The sequence below is a fragment of the Leucoraja erinacea genome, chromosome 12 (assembly GCF_028641065.1).
Source record: "Leucoraja erinacea ecotype New England chromosome 12, Leri_hhj_1, whole genome shotgun sequence".
In the NCBI taxonomy this organism is placed as follows: domain Eukaryota; kingdom Metazoa; phylum Chordata; class Chondrichthyes; order Rajiformes; family Rajidae; genus Leucoraja; species Leucoraja erinaceus.
This window is the reverse complement of record NC_073388.1, coordinates 16,927,775-16,949,040: the sequence shown is the minus strand read 5'-3', so window position 1 is coordinate 16,949,040 and position 21,266 is coordinate 16,927,775. Positions and strand designations below refer to the sequence as shown.

Sequence of the window (21,266 nt, the reverse complement as noted above, 5' to 3'; positions counted from 1 at the left end):
GGATTCGGAATGGAAGGGGGAGTTGAAGTGCTGAGCCACCAGGATATCAGGTTGGTTATTGTGAACTGAGTGGAGGTGATGTGCGAAGCGATCGCCAAGCCTGCGCTTGGTCTCACCGAGGTTGATCATACGCTGAATAATCCAACCACATTTTGTTTGGAAGTGGAAAGAAATAATAGAAAGGTATATATCATGTCTCGATTGGTGAATATCTTTTTAGTTTGTGACTTTATTTGAAGCAGAAATAATATGTGAATGCTTAATTGAGCATAATTCTGACTGGTAACTACGCACTTCGTCCGAGCACATTATCGCATGCGTCATGCAAGCCGTCTTAAATGACCACCTAAACTGTCATTTGGCAACTCAAAAAGCTGCCAAGGTTGCCCGGCTGGAAACAGAGAAAAAGGTTGTGAGAGCCCTGCAAATGCACATTTAAATGTACTAGTGACATCAAATGGGATGCATGTAATGCATGGATGACTATGACTAGTTTCCCAGTGCACATTTTGGAAGAGTTGACCGTAATTACGTTTCCAATATGTTACAAGGCATATAAAGACATGCTAGGTGAGAATTCCTGGCCCATTAAATTTCACTTCACAGAAATGCTTGGCTTCGTTTTGGAATAGATTTGCAGTCCCATCTGAAGACCATCTGGCTTTGCCAACAGCTGAGTCTACTTTAAAAACTTATACAAGAAAACCCTTTGTTTTCTGGCATCTAATTATGTTCCAAATTTTTTTATATCGATTTTTTCCCCCACAGTTACAGTACCTGGTTGTTGACAGAAATCAGATTTGCTTTTTTTTTCCTGTTGGGTTTTAACACAAAATATAGAAAAATTTAAACAATAATCACCCCTGCCATCTCACCCCAAGCCCTGCTCCTACATTTGACTGATGGATCTTCACAAGTATATATAGCGTCATACAGGATCAAAACACACCCCTCAGCTCTCTGAGTCTGCACCAACAACCAAACACTTATTGACAGTATTCCCACATTAATCTTTTTCTTATTCTCCCCATCAACTCCCACCCCAATTCTCTTCCTCATCCACATGAGTAATTTGTAGAATTAAGCTACCAACCCACACGTCCTTGGGATGCAGGAGGAAAATGGAGAATCCAGGAGAAACACACATGCTCAAAGAGGAAAAGTGCAAACTCCACAAACAGCACCCAGGATAAGGGTTGAATATGAATCTCTGCCACTGTGTAACAACAGCTCCACCAGCTGTGCCACTGTACTATCCCTAGGCTAGGGCCCTCTCAGGTACTACCTTTCATATCCCACAACTAAATCTCATTATACCAAAGACTTACTTTCCTAATTACTGAAAGCGCACCAGACCAGCCACTTCACCAGTTCACTTAGTGATTTCCAACGCTTGTCAAAACCGGCCAATGAAAGTCACAAAATCATATTACTATTGAGAAGTTAAATGCAGTTTGGAAGATCATTTCATCTTCAGTATTTATATGTACAATGTAATATTTAATAGCAGCATTATATTAATCTATCAGAATTGTATATGTAGTACAACATGCTAATTCATTTAATCAAAATAGGCCAATACCACAACATAAATTAAATTTCATGATACGGCAATAAAAGGAAGTTGTGCAAAATCCAATTAATGATTAAAGATGGCAATAATACAGAATCATTTTATCTCCTAAATGATCCCAGGATTTGGCTCAGCAGCTATATATGATACCTCTTGCCACTTTTCTTTAGCTCATTAATAACTACATTTCAAAATAATACCTACCATGCAGATAGTTCATCACAACTCCATATAAAACCATCTCATTGGTTGCAAAGCATCTGAAGGGATAGACTGGTATGGTACTCTGGTTTACTGTTTTAAATTTTGCCAATTTAGTAGATTTATCTTAAGAGAAACCTAACTGAACTTGGTAAATTTATTAACATAAGAAATATTTAAGGCCCGCCATTTCAATAAAAGTAGTAAACATCATAAGATCACAGATCATAGAATAGTGAAAGACATGGATAGAGTGGATGTGGAGAGGATGTTTCCACCAGTGGGAGAATCTAGGACCAAAGGTCAAAGTCTTAGAAGTAAAGGACATTCTTTTAGGAAGGAGATGAGGAGGAATTTCTTTAGTCAGAGGGTGGTGAATCTGTGGAATTCTTTGCCACAGAAGTCAGTGGATATATTTAAGGCAGATAGATAGATTCTTCATTAGTATGGGTGTCAGAGGTTATGGGAAGAAGACAGGAGGATGGGGTTAGGAGCAGGGGCAGAAATCACGAAAACCCGGGGGGGGACACACACGTCACCCCCATATTTTGAGAAGTAGGGGACAATCCCCCCCCCCCCCCCCAATCCTTTGTAATTTTTGAATTTGGTGGAAAAAAATCTATTAAAAATCTCCGCTTTCCGTGAGACGGTGGGGATGGGACTGATGATCGAGGGCGCTGATTGGACGAGAGACAAGCCGGTCAGCAGGCAGTGGGGGGGGCGGCGGGAAATGATGATTCAGCGTGATGATTGGTGGAGGGAGGTGTCAGTGAGAGGCGGATGTAGGGGGGTGGGATTGAGGATAGGGCGCGGTGATTGGAGGAGGGAGACGTCCTGGTGGAGCAAAGATCACAGAGTGGTGCTTGAATCGGCCCGTTCGCGGGGCCTATCATCGCCCGGCCCGGCGTGGCTTAAAATCGGCCGCGGGATCTTCCACTGCCCCACGGTCAAATTGCTACGTCAAGGCGATCGAGGCTCCCGATATTGAAACCCCTGCCGGGCGATCACGTGGCCGGTTTTAAGCCACGCCGGGCGATGAAAGGCCCCGCGAATGGGCTGATTGAAGCCCGATTCGGGGCGGACGAAGCTGCTGTTGATGGAGTTGGGAGTCGGTCACCAACCAGGTCAGCTCCCGATATTACCGTGTGTGCTCGCCCACGGCCAAAGCCTTAAAGTTTCGCGCATGTGTGCTCGCGTGTGTGTGTGTGTGTGTGTGTGTTGTGTGTGTCTGTGTGTCTGTGTCCGTCCCATGGTTTGACAGGGATTTCCGCCCCTGGTTAGGAGAGAGATAGATCAGCCATGATTGAATGGTGGAGTATTGATGGGCCGAATGGCCTAATTCTACTACTATCACTTCTAATCTTATGATTAGCAATATCAGTCCAACCCACAAAAAACCTCCACATCTGTCGGGAATAACGGCCATGGCACTAAGTTCAACAAGCACAAAAAAGAGCATTACTTTCAGTTTATTCTGTCAATGCAGATAACAAGAAATAAATCAGTTTTGGCAAGACAAACACAACTTCATTGGATGATTATATATTTGAAATATGACAAGTAGTAAACGATCTACAATACAATTTGCAAGTTATGTTTTAATCAAAACAACTTGTTTAATACCATTAAAAAAGCAGATCGAAGAATCGCAAATTAAATTCAAATGTTACAGCCAACAACATCAATTTCAAACTGTTCCCATTTTACGCTATGGGAAACATCAAAATAATTCCTGTATATCATTATAAAATTGATTTATTAAAATGAAAAATGCAATTTTACAAAGCATTGGTTAGCCTGCAGTGGGAGTATTATGTGCTGTTCTGGTCACTGCATGATAAGAAGGATGTGACTGGGCTAGAGAGAGCGCAGAGAAAGTTGCCTGGATAGGAGGACTCTAGTTATGGGGAGAACTCCAACCAGTGCTGCCGCCAGGACAACAGACCTTTATGGCAAAGTTAAAACTCTATACCACCTTTTCATATTGGAATGCTGCATTAAGTTAGCTGTAATCTAATAAGGTCGCATCCAAGAAACTTCAATTAGACATACATCAAAATGTACATTATTTTGTTAAAATAGCCCTCATGACTTACTTTTTTTTATTGTGGCCGTCAGTCGGGGAGGATTATTTTGTTGAATCTTCTTTTAGTCTTTAGTATTTTAAATACGTTCATTTTAAGATTAAAATAAAAATAATAAAAGACAAACAAAAACATACTAATAAAAATAAAAGGATTTGTTCTACAAAATTTGGATTAATTCAAAAGGCCGCACTAAATGGACTGGAAGGCCGCAGGTTTCCCCACCCCTGCACAGTATATACAGTATTGTTAACAATGTTTGACTGTAATCACACAAAATGACGCTGGAAACATGGCGACTCTTGCGTACTGTCTCATTATAATTGACTATTCTTGTACTTTTGTTGTACATAATTTATAATTTACTTTTCTTGTACTATTCTTGTACTTTAGTACTCAAGTATGATTGTGCCTATGTACAGTAAGATTTTTTTTTACTGAACTGTATGAAGGTACATGTGACATTAAAGTACCACTAAACCCATTAGGTACCACTGATCCCCAGCATTCCTTCTTCTTACTGCTCCCATCAGTCAGAAGGTGCAGAAGCTTGAAAACATGCACCACCAGACTCGGGAACAGCTTCTTCCCCTCTCTTACCAAGCATCTGAATGGTCCTTCCATAAATGAGGGTATTAGGAATTGGCCATTAAACTTTCCCTATGGATCTGATTTCCAATGCCGAGAATTATATTTTGCGCTTTATATCTTCCCCTTTGCTTTACTTATGGTAATTGAGTTAGAATTCATTGCATTTATGTATAGTATTATCTGATCTGTTTGGATAGCATGCAAAACCATGCTTTTAACTATACCTTAGTATACAGGACATGACAATAATGAACCCAAAACTAAAAATAGAGAGAGAGAGCTGCAAATACTCAGTGGGTTAGTTCACATTTTCCGGGAAGACAACAAAGCTAATGTTTCAGAATGAAAACCCTTCATCAGAAGTGTATGGCCTCAAGCTTCTCAATACCATCCCAAATGATCCCACTCTATTTTGATGAAGGATCTTCAACCTGAAACATTAAACATAGAAAATAGGTGCAGGAGTAGGCCATTCGGTCATTCGAGCCTTCACCGCCATTCAATACGATCATGGCTGATCATCCAACTCACCACTCTCTGTGTGAAAAATGTTTTTCTCATCTCAGTCCTAAAAGATTTCCCCTTTATCCTTAAACTGTGACCCCTTGTCCTGGACTTCCCCAACATCGGGAACAATCTTCCTGCATCTAGCCTGTCCAACCCCTTAAGAATTTTGTAAGTTTTTATAAGATCCCCCCTCAATCTTCTAAATTCTAGTGAGTACAAGCCAAGTCTATCCAGTCTTTCTTCATATGAAAGTCCTGACATCCCAGGAATCAGTCTGGTGAACCTTCTCTGTACTCCCTCTATGGCAAGAATGTCTTTCCTCAGATTTGGAGACCAAAACTGTACGCAATACTTCAGGTGTGGTCTCACCAAGACCCTGTACAACTGCAGTAGAACCTCCCTGCTCCTATACTCAAATCCGTTTGCTATGAATGCTAACATACCATTCGCTTTCTTCACTGCCTGCTGCACCTGCATGCCTACTTTCAATGACTGGTGTACCATGACACCCAGGTCTCGTTGCATCTCCCCTTTTCCTAATCGGCCACCATTCATTCAGATATTAGTTCTGTTTCTCTTCATAAGTTCATAAGTTATAGTAGCAGAATTGGGCCATTCGTCCCATCGAGTCCACCATTCAATCATGGCTGATCTATCCTTTGTTCTCAACCCCATTCTCCTGCCTTCCTCCCATAAGCCCTGACCCCGGTACAAATCAAGAATCTGTCAATTTCCGCCTTAAAAATATCCATTGACTCCTTTCACAGATGCACCCTGATTGGCTGAGTATTTCCAGAATTTCCTGGTTTTATTTCACAGAGTTTTCACACGGTAAATCAGTTTTTGTTTTTAAAAATTGATCACTTACATTTTTCAATACAGTTCACAGGAAAGCTGGAAATTCTAAGTGTTCAGTAGCTTTCCAACCAACAGTTACTGCACAGCCTTCTATCAATCACAGTTGTTATTCATCATCATTCTTTCCTATCCTACTAAATATTTCCAATTTTTTCGAAGTCAAACCAGCCAACATACGTGGACCCAGACTTCCTTCCACCTTAAAGCTATTAACTGAATAATTCTTCAGGCTTGAATATTCTCCACATTACACAAACCACTCCAGTAAAACTGCCACATAGAGTGTTAATATTTTCAATGCCAGCTTGGAGGCAGTTTAAATTTCTTATTTCTTTTTAAGCGGTTTGTTGTAAACTCATCAGCTAAAGTCAGATAATATAGTAGTTACACTTGCCTTTAATTTTCAAGGATTATGTACTGAGGCAAGATTTTAATTACTGGTAAATAAAAGACGACACAAAATACTGGAGTAACTCAGAGGGTCAAACCTGGAGAACATTTCACTGCATGGATCTAGAATTACAGTTGTACAGCTGGGATACAGGCCCTCGGCCCCACTCATCCATGCTGACCAAGATGCCCCATCTATGCTATTCTAGGTTTATATTGCCACACGTACAATGAAAAGCTCTATTTTGCATAAGATTCAATCAAGACAGGTAATGTTATACATTAATCCAATCAAACCAACACTCAGGAACAATAATAATAACATTTGCCTCAGTTTGGCCCATATCTCTCTAAACTTTTCCTATCAATATACCTGTCCAAATGTCTTTTATATGTTGTTATAGTACCGGTCTCAACCTACTTCCTCTGGCAGTACGTTTCATAAACCAACACCATTTGTGTAATAAAAGTTGCCCCTCAGATTGCTATTAAATCTTTCCCCTCTACCTATGCCCTCTAGTTCTTGAATCCCTTACGCTGAGAAAGAGACTCTGTGCATTCATCCTATCTATTCCCCTCATAATTGTATGCACATCTATAACATCACCCACAAGTGTGCAGCTCTGGTCACCTAGCTGTATGATGGATGCCATTAAGTCTTCGGAAGTAGAAGGTAGTGTAGCCTTATTGAGGTGTATCCTTTTTCCTAGGGTAGGGTATTCTAAAATGAGAGGGTAGAGGATTCTAAAACATAAGGAAAGAAGGGAGAGATTTAAGAAGGATGTTAGGGACAGCTTTTTCTCTCAAAGGCAGGGTGCAACTTTTTCCCTCAGGGCAGCTTTTTCCTCAATGTATATGGAACAAGCTTTCAGAGGAAGCTATAGAAGCATATATAATGACTTTTAAAAGACATTTGGATGGATATATGGATAGAAATATTAGAGAGCTGAGGGCCAAATGCAGGTAAATAGAACCAGCCCAATGCACTGGCATGATCGTCATGGACGAGGTGGCCTAAAGGGCTGTATCCAAACTGTACAGCTCTGCAACTCTACGACTAGGACATCCCTCAGCCTTCTGTGCTCCAGGGAATAAAGTACTAGCTTACCCTAACTCTCCCTGTAATTCAGACCCTCGAGCCAGGACAACATCCTCATAAATCTTCTCTGCACTCTTTCCAACTTAATAGCCACTTTCCTATAGTAGGGTGAGCAAAACCAAACACAAAGCTCCAAATGTGGTCTCACTAACTTTGCATACAACAGTAACAAAATGTTCCAACTTCTATACTCAATTGCCTGAATGATGAAGGCCAGTGAGCCAAAAGCCTTCTTCACCACCCCATTTGCCATGCCATGTTCAGGAAACGATGTACCTGTACTCTGAGATCCTTCTGCTCTACAAGACTTCCTGGGGCCCTACTATTCACTGTGAAGTTCCTACCCTGGTTTGACTTTCGTAAATGCAACACCTGCAGTTATCTGCATTAAACTCCATTACCCATTCCTCCGTCCATTTGCCCAACTAATCAAAATCCTGTTGCAAATTTTTGATAACCATCTTCACTATCTGTGGTACCAACTATTGTATTGTAACTTGCAAACTTATTAATTATGCCTTATTAATCATGCCAAAGATCAAATTGTGAATTTTGCAAGAAAGCACAGTGTGTGCTAACAGCAGCTAAGGTTCACATACCAGGTTTAAAATGGCCGATCCTAGGAAAGATTAACGTAGCAAAGTCAGAATAATGGAGGTATTGCACTAGGACGCAAAGAGGAAGCAGCAGCAGTAACGAGTCTCAAGAGTCAGAACAACCAGTTCCTCATCTGATCTTCTAACATCATGTTTTAATCCTCACACATAACAGGGTGAATATACAAGTGAAACGGACATAACAGTAAGTAAATATATCACTTTCTCACTCATCCAGATAAATAAATTGCACTGAATCGTGGAAAGGTTTGACAATAATTAATAAATCCGTACATTGCATTTAAATTCTAATTTGAAAGTAACATTTAAACATGTAGCAAGAAGTGTTACCTAACAGTGCTTGGAACAAGTCACTACTGAAAATGTTGGAGACTTTCCCAATTGCTGCTCGAAGCTGCCCTTCCTCTGGGTCTGGAAGAGTACTGTAGTACTCCCTCAGTAGTTCCACTGCACGCTCAGTGTCTACAAAACAAAAATCAATGGATATTCCATCTTATTCCATTTATTCAATATATGTACAGGATTTTCATTGGTGAAGGCTATTAAAATAACTTTTCAATATATCTTTTAATAGAATAAACAGTATTACAACATCCATTTAGTAACAAGACATTCTGGAAATGTGAAATAAAATGATTTTTTGGAAGAAATTACCCTGTATTTATCAGTGTCCAGAAGAAGAGAAGGATTGTGTCTCATAAGTTCATGTGTTCCTTGATTTACAAATGGTTTCTTGTAAAACATTGCATTAAAAGAAAGTAAAAATTCTTAAATGAACAGTATGCTTCCAATTATTTCCAATGTAAAAATTCTGATTGTATTCCAGACTCAACAATCACAATAAAATACCCAAAATATTCAAATATACATCAACACAAGAAATCAAATTATATCATTTGTCTTAATATCAGGTAAATCTTAAATTAAGACACTAAATACATAATAATGTGTATAATGCACCCTTACAGAGTAATCTTGGAAGAACTATACTGTCATCCAGGCTTTTTTGTTCAGCCTTATCACAAAGATTGGAATTTGCAGTCCCTGCTAGATAATGAAAGATTTAAGCTTAGTTACTCTCAGTTTTACCACCAAGGTGAAGAGCGTCATTCTTTAACTGCCTTAAAGCCTCAAGATTAACTTGCATGAAGAGCCCCATTTCGTCCATTTTAAACACTTGTTCAGAAGGGTAGGAATCTTCTTTGATGGTTCATTACAAATGATATGTCACCAAAGGAACTGCATTTGCTACCTACCCCAAAGGACATAGTGCAGGTTTGCATCCTTATTGAAACATTTAATCTGGCCAGGGCTGGCTTTGAACATACGCCCCCCTTCAAAAAATACAGCACACTCTCTTCCTCTTTCAAGTCGACGTACTGATTTCCCCAAGATCACCAGGGGCACCAAACCAACTCTGGGGCACATGCACTTGATTCAGATCTTCTAATCACATACTTTGAATATCTTTGCTTTTCGGAGCACATGATGCACTTCCAAAGGTAACTATTTTATTTTGCCTGAATTGTTAAAGATTGTTTGTAAAAGTAAAGATTTGAAAAACCATGGACCCATATCCAGAGAGTCAATTGTTTTAAAACAAAACATTGTAAATAGTACAAGGAATAGTTCCTTACAAATGTTCGATTTATAATATTTTGCTATCATATGACTGGTGCGCTTTTAATTTATGAAGCTATTTTGTGCTATTATGAATAGGCACTCGATTGATGGGAAAGACTGCACAGAAAGCATTTTGCTCAATGTTTTTGATTGATGGCATTTTGCTTAACAAAAACATTTTCCAGGAATTCATCCTTTATGCATGTCAAGGAATTGCTGCACGTTTCTGAGGAATGTGAACTGGATAGATTCTGTGAGGATGTTTCCCCGGGTGAAACAGTCCAGAACTATGGGTCAACATCTTTCTCTGAGGTTTGTTGATCCTTGAAATTCTTTGCACACATGGGAGTGAATGCTGAGTCATTAAACACATTCAAAACTTGGTCTTTCATGCTGTTATCAAACTGAAATGCTTGACAAGTTGAGATAGTCCTCAAAAAAATTACGGAGGCCAGATAATGGAGATCTTTAAGATGATGAAAGCTTATAGGATAAATTGTATTAAATTGCTTTCACTGGTTACTGATAAAAAAACATCAGCTTCTATCAACCTCTTCCCCATCGCTTCTTTTAAGAAAATGACAGATCTGCTGTTCATTTACACTTTACTTTTTATTTATATCACAATATTATATTTAACATAGTTAATGTGGAAAAAACTGAGAACAGTAACATCACATTCAAGTTAAAAATAAGAGGATACTCATGACGGGTAGTGTTCACAACTCTCTTAACGAGCTAAGACACCTACGCATGAAGCTATTTTTCTACCCCAGCAATTCACAATACAAGTCCTCTGAACACGTGAAGGTTTTCACGCAACTCAATTATGTATGTGGACTTTGGTTCCAAAGCAACCTACCCATTAACCTGTATACAATTAAAGGGCCTGTCCCACTTAGGCGACTTTTTCGGCGACAGCTGGAAAATAGGCTGTCGCCACATGGTCGCGGGGTGAAGCGGCGTGACGCCTGCATTGTCGAGAGCTGTTGCCTCAAGTGTCGTGGCCTTTTTGTTGTCGCCGCATGGTTTTGAAAAGTTCAAAACCTCTCAGCGACAGTTAGCTTGATGTTGCGTGACTTCTCCTGGCATAGGTTGCTGTAGGCTGTTGCCAGGTTGACAGTCTGATGTTGGCTGTCGCTGGGTACTGACTTCGGTAAATTCAAGTGGTGGCAGCCTACATCATGCTACGTCAACCGGCGACAGTATCGGCGTCTCGAGAAGTCACGTTGCGTCATTTGAAAAAAAGTGCACCTTTCCGCCTGACTTCAGTTGACGCTGTCAGGGTCATAGCTTGTCACGGGCTGACGTAGGTTGACGTAGGCTGTCGTCTATATCATCGTAGGCTGGCGTGGGTGTTGTCGTGGGTTGATGTTGCATGTCGCAAAGAATTGGGACGCCGGTTGACGTAGCTTGTCGTAGCTTGACGTCGACTAGATGGCAGCATGTCGTAGACATTGTCGAAGGGGGCCGGTTTCTCTTCATCACACCATGACAGTGACTGTCGCTGAAAAAGTCGTCTAAGTGGGACAGGCCCTTTAGGGGCATGAAAATGAAGTTGTGGAGCTAAAAGTAACATTGTGTCAAGGTTCCTGGGGCTGGCATTTCAACGTTCATTTCTGGTCTCACATTCATGGTAATTAAGAAATGGTCATGGATGGGCTGAAATTGCCCCTTTCTATGCTGCCTGGAAATATGGGAGCATTCTAAAATGTTTTCCAGACTGGGTTTAGGTGAAGGGGTAAAGGTTTGATAGGAACCTAAGGGATAACTTTGTACATGGAGGTTGGGGGGTGTATGTAACGAGCTGCCGGAGGAGGTAATAAAGGCAGGAGGTGTCACACTTTTAAGAAACATTTGGACAGGTACATGGATAGGTTTAGAAAAATATGGGCCAAGCCCAGGCAAGTGGGACTAATGGAGATAGGAAATGTTGGTAGGTGGGGGCAAGTTTGGGCCGAAGGGCTTGTTTCCACACTTATAACTCTATGACTAAACATTTGTATAGAATTAAATACTTTTAAAAGATAAAATCATGTACAAATCCACTGCATTTCTTAACTTTTTCTCAAATACTTAAGAATAGTATTCATAAGGAATAGGGGTGGAAGTAGGCCATTTGGCCTATCAATACTCCACCATTCAATTGTGGCTGATCTATCTCTCCCTTCTAACCCTGTCTTCTCCCCAGAACCTCTGACACCTGTACTAATCAAGAATCTCTCTATCTCTGCCTTAATAATATATCCACTGACTTGACCTCTACAGCCTTCTGTGGCCAGGAACTCCACAGATTCACCACCCTCTGACTGAAGCAATTTCTCCTCACCTTCTTACAAGAATGTCCTTTAATTCTGAGGCTATGACATCTAGTTCTAAACTCTCCCACTAATGGAAACATTGTGCATTATTAGATCACTAAGAAGTGATAAGAATCTGTCAGGGTATCTTATATTGACATCGAGGCAAGCTGTAGTGCAGTGAGAATACCATTTTCCTCAAATATTTTTACTCATCCACATTTTTTCTTAATTTTTTTATTCACTTTGGCTTACACTATGATGGAATCCCTTTTTACGCTTTCAATTCCATCTCCCCTTCCCTTTTTCTCTTCTCAGCAATGATGATTAATAACCGTCGAGGACACTTCGAATAAAGCTACATTTCTATTAAAACTACCACTCCAAGAAGTTATTAATGGTTCTTCTCGTTTCGAATTTGGCATTAAATGCCCTGTAGAGTTACTTGCAAAGCAGTCATTTTGGAACATTGTTTTATCGACCTAGTTTAGTACCATGGCCTTTACTAAAAACCTTAACAATCATTTATTTATACCCATTTACACAAAAAATAAATACATTTATAAATGCAGATTTAAATCTGTTAAAAATAACTCCTGTTATTATCTTAGAAAATGTCAGATTTAGAGAGCAATCGTCATATTTGTTACCTGCACAAACACAAAATGCGTGCTATCTTAAGATCGCTTATGCAACGTCCAAGGCTTTCTAGATCCAATTTACAGCAGCCAAAGAAGCAAAGTCAAATATGGGTCCTGGGCTGATCTGAAACAACTTTCAGAAGGGAAACGTGAAACAAAAATTTTATAGTGGAGAAAGTATTCACCTTTCTCTCCTGCATACATTTCATTTATAAATTTAGTAAATAAGAACAACTACAACAGAATTCAAGGGAAACGTGAAACATAAATTTTACAGTGGAGAAAATATTTTCCTTTCTTTCTTGCATACATTTAATTTATAAATTTCAGAATTCCAATTGAACAAAGACTCCCATTTTCAGCCTGAGAAACCTTACACTTTACTACTTACCCTTCATCTTCCTATCTCTGTCACCATAACCTCCTTAAGAAGTCACTTATTAAGTAAAAGCTGAACTACTCAGAAAGCCAAACAGCATCTGGGAAGCCAAACAAGGTAATTCGGTTATTGAAACGTGGAGCCAAAGGAAGAGCAAAATGTAAGGTGGCTGCAATCAGGTTTCAGGTAGGGGAAAATAAAGGATAAAAGGGATGATTGTGCAAGGCAAAAGTGGGTGAGACCAATGAACATATCACAAAAGTGAAAATGGGAACAGTAAAAATGATTACAGAAGTTGTTAAACTCAAAGTTGACTACAGAAGACCTGGTGATGATAAAGCTTGTTTCAGAAACTATTGGTGGGCTTTATTAGAACAGTGTAGGTATAGATGAGATCAGAGTGGAAAAAGGATGGAAGATATAAGTAACAGGCAGAAAATTCTGAAACACGCATGTAAATTGAGCAGAAATATTCCGCAAACTGGTTTCGCTGATGAGCATTTGATCTTTACAATGTAATGGAGACTACAAGCTGAGTAGTAAACTAGTATATGAAATTGAAGATAGTAAAAGTAAATTGTTGTCTCACTTGAAACTTCAGCTTTGAGCCCAGCACCATCGAAGTGATAAAATGAAGATTGCAACAAAGGTGACAAGGCAAGTGAAGAATGGCAAATATAATGATGTTGATGACTGGGGGAAAGTTGTCCAACGTGTCTCAGAAGTTATATCCAACATTTGATGCTTTTATTTTAGATTTCCGACACGCACAGTATGTCCTGGTGTATTCGATGAAATGCATTTTTTGTGAAATGCCACTGAGTGTTCAAAATTAACATTCAATGCTTGCTAGTTTCTACCTGCACTATCAACTCCACCAACAGATTACACAAAAACACTCACTACAAGATAGACCTTGACCAATAAGGTTCTATAAATCAGCAATTGAATAATGAACCAAAATGATGATTCACATTAAACCAATTTCCATGTTGAGGGGATGGAGGGGTACATTTACGCCTTGAAATTGGATCCTGTTGTACAGAAATGTCAAAACATATGGGTATATATAAAATTATAGTGACATATGCTATTTTGATGGATGACTGGAAAGTGTAGCCAGACATTCCAACCCATATTCAGAAATTATTAAACTTTTCAAATATGCTGTATTTTAGGTGAGACACTACGCCAAGGTTTAACTTCTTTCATGGGTTGAAATCAAACATCTCTTGTACTATTATTTGGACCATGGGGCAAATCTTATTGCCCTGACCAATATCTATTTTTCAATCAACGTCATTCTAAAAGACCATTGGACGCTTTACTTTGCTGCTCTGTGCGTTAATTGGCTTCCACGTTCGTATATTTCATGATAACATTTCAAAAAAGTACTTCATTAGCAGTAAAGCGCTTTGAAACGTCCTTAACTGGAGAAAGGTACACGTTTTCATTACACCCACATAAGGTCTACTTGCAGTGCTCCAGCTGCCTGCTCTGCATGTTTTTCACATTAAAAAAAAACATATTTGTGCAGGCTGCTGGAAAATAACCCCGGGACCACATGGCCTTTCAAATTTAAGAAAGACAAAAACTTGGCTTTAATTGCGAGTTGTTTCTTCGTCCTCACACATGTTGACAGCTAGGTGAAACTTTAAAATCGATTCTGCCCCGGAGCATTGTCCAGCAATGCGCGTGCACGCATACTTCAACCAAAACCTGAAACGCAGCATATTAAAAACACACCATATATATATATTATATATATATAGTCAGTGTAACCTTAACGTCTGTGTTTGGAGCTAGAGGGGTGCTCTGGCGATTCCGTCACTAAGCATACTGCAGTCTTGGTTAGAGGATTTCAGTCCGAGACCGATGTTTTGTTTACATGAAGTAAAAACAAAGTACAACAAACTCGCCAGTTGCACTCGGGGAACACATCTTATCGAAGATAACAAGCATGCGTGGCACGGAGAGCGTTCACGACAGGTATTATATAAGCATGCTGCACTGCACCGCACCTCGTCTGTGAACCATTGTTGAGTGGCAATCCTTTCTTTACACTCGATGCCTCTGCTGCCCCATTACCGCCAGTCACAGAGCGAGCGAGCGAGCGAGCCAGCGACTGCGAGCCCAGGGCACTCGGCTCAGCACGGCCACTGTGCGAGCTTCGTGAAGTGCTCCCCGTTGGCGCGTTGCTCCGAATGGCGCTACTCCGCCTGGGCTGCTCTCCTAGTTCTTCAGCGATTTGGCCGAACCCGCGATTGCCGCACTGAGAGGAGCTCCAGCGAAAACAACACCAGACTAGGAAATATCAGGCCAGGCGCAAGGCAGATAACATGAAGATAAACCGAGAGGGGTTCAGCAGGTAAGTAAGTGTGCATTAATTCTGAGGCACAGATTGGGAAAGGATGGTCTAGTGTAAGAATGAGCAATCATTGAAAAGTAACTACCCAATGAGCGAAACAAAAACAGTGAGAGTGCACTCGCATATCACACGGACTAGTTGAGTCAGTAGCATAGATGTGATTGCGATACACGGCAAAGAGTAGATACATATATCGATGGGGTGAGACTAACCACAATGAGTTTTGGAACATAATCACCAGGATGAGCTGCAAATAAAACTCCGTAAAAGAAATGAAGTAAAGAGTGCCATACAAATAGACAATGACAGTGGGCAATGAAACAAACTGAGACTGCGAAATATAATGTCAAAAGGACACGGATGAAAAGGAAGCCAGTGAACCATTGTCAACCAGTGAATCTCACACTCCGAATAACCCTAAACAATGGATTGTTATTTCCATGGAGAACATCAACTATTGGATCTCGCACAGACTTATATACAGCAGTGCACCAAGCAGTCTTGGATGTTCCAGAAGATGGACATATTAATATATCACAATCAAATAAATTATATAATTTATTTACATTTACTATATGATACATTTATGTGCTACATTTAACACAAATATGTAATCACTAATATGTAACACAAAACGCATTGGTAATGGAAAGCAGGAGGAATTGAATTATCTCTGACAATATTGGATGACCCAAAGGCAGTCAGTCGTGAGGAACAAACCTGGCTCAGGCATGATGGAGCCGAGATAAGAAGACAAACAAATGAAAAGAACATTGGTTGATCTGATACCGAAACATTTGTTTTGGTAAAGATAAAACAATAATCATAATGAATATACTTTGGGGCAAAATTAAAATGGAAGAATTGATTCAGAGGAAGAGTTTACAGAAAAGATTCCGACCAAATTTTTATATATATGTCATGAAAAATATGCCATGTAGCCAACTGGGGAACAAGCTGCCCTGGATATTTATCTTGCAATTTCCTGGTCTACTTTGCCAATTCACCGGAAAATAGATGGGAAAGCCAGAAGGAAAGGATTTATACAGTTAAAGAATCATGAGCACATGAATAAATATTCAGATGTTATTTAGAAACATAGAAATTAGGTGCAGGAGTAGGCCATTCGGCCCTTTGAGCCTGCACCGCCACTCAATATGATCATGGCTGATCATCCAACTCAGTATCCCGTACCTGCCTTCTCTCCATACCCTCTGATCCCCTTAGCCACAAGGGCCACATCTAACTCCCTCTTAAATATAGCCAATGAACTGGCCTCGACTACCTCGATTTGAAATTTTAATTAATTAATTAAAAGTTCAAGGAAAAAATGTCCATCCATTGCCAACCAAGGAGCCTGGAGTAAAAGAGGTGTGTCATGTTGTGAGAAAGATAGGAAGCCAGGAGATGGAAATATTTTAAAAAGCAACAATAAAGGGTGCAGCATAATGGCACATCTGGTATAGCTACTGCCTCTGTGTCCGAGAGCCGACTGCTATCCTGACCTCTGGTGTTGTCTGTGTGAGGTTTACTCGTTTTGACTGTGACTGCATGGGTTTTCTCTGGGTGCTCTGGTTTTCTCCAATATCTCAAAAACATGTGGGTTTGTAGGCTAATTGCCTTCTGTAAATTGCTCCTAGTGTGTAGAGAGTGGATGTGAAAGTGGGCCAACATAGAACCGGTGTGAATGGGTGATTGATGGTCAGCATAGACTCAGTGGGCCAATGGGACTATTTATATGATGTACCATTCAATCAATTCATAAGAGCACTAGGATAGATTATTGGAATAAATTAGCAAGGAATGTAAAAAAAAAAAGTGTTTCTTCATCTTTGTAAACAGAACAAATATAAATTGATGTTTACACCCTGTCCTAGAAAAGCAATGGCAAGATAAATTACTATGTAGAATAAAGATACAAATGATGCATTAAACAAATATTTGGGATTACATTGTTGGATTGAATGTCCATCCATGACTTACCCATTCATGTGCTATTCCCTGTGGCGGACTGGGTCTAAAAATATTGGTTGCCAGGAGACAAAGGGGGCCACTTCATCAGGGGCCCACTTGAAAGGGGGCCCACATCATCAGGGGCCCACTTGCCATCGGGCAAGCTGACACCCTGGCCAGTCCGCCACTGGCTATTCCTGAAACCTTTGGTGACCCTGCTGGACTTCTGATTGTTTTGCAGAGTACTCATTGAAACATACAAATGGCTTACAGGTCCAAGTAAATTTGATTTGTCTTTTGATTGAGGTCTATAGAACCAGGGAATAGTTTCAAAATAAGATGTCAGCCATTAAGGGCTGGGTTGAATAGACGTTTCTACACCCAGAGAGCAATCGTCTTTGGAGTTTTCTGCCCAACCATTTATTCTTCATGCAATTTCAGGTTTAATTCAGCTCCTCTGCAATATGTTATATTTTAGCATTTATCAGCTTTTGGCTGACTTGGACTGCCGCCCGCTCTTTCCCTGAAAGGTTAAATGTTCATTTCTAACTTTTCTCAGTTCTAATGAAAGGTTAATGTTCTGAAACACTAACTCTATTTCTCTCTCCACAGATGCTGAATGTCATGCTGGGTATTTCCAGCATTTGGTCATGTGACTACCCCCACACATACTGCACACATACTACACATACCCCCACACATACCTGATACTTTGAAATTCTTGCAGTCTAGTTTGCTCACTATGAAAATGTGTCGATATACTTTGACCAAGAGGGAAAAGCTAAGCACAATATTTCCTACCCACTATTATCCCCACATTGCAGTCAAAGACAAATTCCATGTACTTCCCAGACACTCATTCAGTTAGAATCCTCTCAGTACTTAGTGGTCCTGGTGTACCATAGTCTTGTTATACACGGATCACTGAAAGAGGAGGCTATTGCTGATGCATATATCACAAAGATGAAGCTCCTGCAATGTGACAAAGGATTGATGAGGATCCTCCATCAGCAAGCCACTGATTAGAAGGTAAACTGCTCATCGATCTCAGTTTGATTTTGGCAAATGGCAGCCGAAAATATCTGGTCACTGTATCTGAATTTGCTGCAGACTACAGAATAAATATAGCAGAATTGGAAGGGACCAAATAATTCAATCACATGGATTTAAAGTATTTGCCTGCCCCCTGCCTCAAATTGATGAAAATATTGGAGAAATAAGCGAGTTTGGTATATCAACTGCGCGTGCCCAGGTCATAGGTCATTTGCGAATATCATTCTCGCCAGGTGAGCTGCTGCGTGTATACAGACCTGCGTTTCATCTGTATTTTCTAGTTTTGCTTCTTCGAGGTAAGAAAATACTGCTTTCAAAACTATTAACTAGGTGTACTTATGGTTCATTTGTACAAAACTACGATGATTTTGTTGGTTTTATTGCTTTATGCTTCGGAAAGTATAATGGTTATACCAGTGTCTCAAACTAACTGTTATGTTCAGTGTACATAATATTGCTTCAAATAATATTATGTCTACTGAACATAGTGGTTAGTTTGAGACACTGGTATAACAGTTATACGCTCATTGCAGTCATTGGTGTGCCTAGTAAAAACTTCGGCAAACAAACTTTTACAGTTTTCCGTGATATATTTGGATTTGTTCACTCCTTGCGGTATAGTAATGCAACTTTATCATTGGCAGTATGTAGGACATCAGCAGTAAGTGCGGTGATCATTCAGGTCGCATCGTGTTTTATTTTTTTAACTCGGCTGAAAATAAACAAACTGTTGGAAGAGACTCGCTCTCGCTACTGCTGTTGCATTATATACCCTTGTGGGTCCATCATTTACATGCCGCTGGAAAGTAAATCTCGCCCCACACTTCTCCACTCTCTCTCTCTTTCTCTCACACACTCCTCACGAATAGCCACCCACTACAATAGGCGGAATGGTCTTTTCTTTTGTTAATCCTGCCCGCAGTCTCTGATGGGGCCGGTTTCACAGACTTAACCGTGACCAGCCGCATTTAACCAGGGCTCTGAAAACTCGGCATCTGATGGGGACGAGGAGGGTTCCAGAGGGAATGCAGGGACAACTTAGAAACAACTTAGCAGCAGAGTGGCTCTCTGTTAATGGATTCATTCCACAGTGAGTTCAGTTCGGAAAGAACACACGCTGGTAGATCCGCGGTCACTGGTTCAGGAGATCGATCTAATTATTGACCAACAGGCGGTGGAATCCATCTGTGACAGACTCCACAGTGAGACATGTCCACAGGAGTAGGCCATTCGGGTGTTCCTGCACCGCCATCAATGATCATGGCTGATCATCCACGGTGAACTTCATACCCCCTGATGTTAAAAGGGCCACATCATCCCAGTAGCCAAAACTGGCCCAAGCAGAGTTCCAGAGATTCACCACTCTCTGTGTGAAAAAAGTTCTTTCTCATCTCAAGGTCCCACCCCTTGATGGACTTCCCTAACATCGGGAACAATCTTCCTGTTACTGATGGGCAAGAAAAATTCTTGTTATTAAAATGCCTGCGGGCTGGATGATTTCGGGTTACGGACCGAAGCCGGCCTGTGGGTCGTAGGTTGCTGACCCCCCTGCCTCAAAGGTACATTCACACCGCCTGTAGGTAAATCAACAGCCCACATCACACTGATGCCTGCCTCAGATTAAATATTTTTACACATAAATTATGAATAAAGATAAGAAAATGTTTCAAACACAAGTAATATTTTCTTATTCCAGTAGCAAACACATTAAGGATTAAATGAAAATAATAAATTCTTTAACTTTTTGAAAATCTCATAATTGCAGATTAATGAACTGAACTTGAACTGGGACTGTGTAGTATGAACAGCAGAACAAGAAAGGAAGCTATTGAGTTGATAGAATTCTAGATTAATTAATTGATAGAATAGTTAACAATTTATACACAGTTTATACAGCGCTTCATTCGCTTTTTTTCCCCGAATGATCTTTGACAAATCTAATGATTCCTCGTGTTTATCAGAATACCGAACTTGCTTATTGATGAAACTGCAATCTAGGGTAAATCACCTGGACCTGATAATCTGCATCCATGGGTTCTGAGAAATAGATGTCATGTTAGTGAGTGCACTAATGATCTTTGACTAAATTTGCCCATATTTTTGAAGTCCCAGTAAATAGAAAGTCACCATTAAGTCAGAAAGGAGGGACTGCAAAAACTATGAATGTCGCAGACTAGTTAGGCTCTTGTTGGCAAAATATTTAATCATTAAGAACATGGTGACAGCACCTGGAAATTAATAATATTGCGTAATGAACATAATTAGAAAGAAACATTTTTTTCAAGGTTGTAACAGGCAGAATTAGTAAATGGATTTGGAAAAAGGAATTTTGAATAAACAGAACCCTTACTGTCTTCAGGGGTTAGGCTTGGGGGAAGCAGTAACATATTAAAATGAATTAATGGATTGGTTAAAATGCAGAAAACAGTGGATTGATTTTTGTCGTTAGATTGGCAGACTGTTACTAGTGTGGTGTTAAAGGGATTAGTCTTGAGTCCACCACAGCTGTTTTAAATTTTATATTAATGATTTGCAGAAAATACTAACATCCATGTTTGCTAATTATACAGAGGAAGATGGAAAAATCAGCACGGTAGGAGGGCAGAAACAGTCTGCAAATATGTAAAATAAGGTTGAGTGAGTGAGCAAAAAGATGGCCGACAATTGAAAATGGGTAAATGCAAGATTGGTCTGATATGAGGAAGAGAAAAGCAGTATTTTTTAAACACTGCAAGACAAGTAAATACTGATTAGTGAGGGATCTTGATGTCCAAGGCAAAGTAAATTGTGCAGCTAGAGCAAGCAATTAGTAAATCGTGATATACTCACCACTGAAGTGGGAATGTATTGTCTGAGATTAAACAGTACATTCTGTGAACATTTATGACAGTGCTATTGAAATACATTTGATTTATTTCATGAGTTATTATTGTATAAAAGCCCCTTAAACTTGCTCTGCCAATGGATGACATCATGACTGAACTGATCAAGCAATCTTTAGTTCTTTCTATTAAACAATATACTTACAA

General features: G+C 39.9%; 1 protein-coding gene and 1 long non-coding RNA gene across 6 annotated transcripts in view; one reads left to right on the top strand and one right to left on the bottom strand.

The window, feature by feature from the left end:
* The window catches only part of dlg3 (discs, large homolog 3 (Drosophila)), a 389,240-nt gene extending 374,197 nt beyond the window's left edge, over positions 1-15,043 (bottom strand). For 4 of the 5 annotated variants that reach the window (XM_055643654.1, XM_055643656.1, XM_055643657.1 and 1 more), the window contains exons 1-2: positions 14,885-15,043; positions 8,251-8,382 (exon numbers count right to left, since the gene is read on the bottom strand). In XM_055643654.1, the coding sequence (XP_055499629.1) occupies positions 8,251-8,382; positions 14,885-14,900 (148 nt within the window). In that variant the 5' untranslated portion in view covers positions 14,901-15,043. Of the gene's footprint in view, positions 1-8,250; positions 8,383-12,493; positions 12,513-14,884 lie in introns of those variants that run through there. The other variant, XM_055643659.1, reaches the window with a different exon arrangement.
* Positions 15,044-15,097: 54 nt separating this feature from the next.
* Positions 15,098-18,977, top strand: LOC129702101 (uncharacterized). Its single transcript, XR_008724321.1, has 2 exons — positions 15,098-15,231; positions 17,797-18,977. It is a non-coding gene; the product is annotated as an uncharacterized LOC129702101 (long non-coding RNA).
* Positions 18,978-21,266: the final 2,289 nt, after the last annotated feature.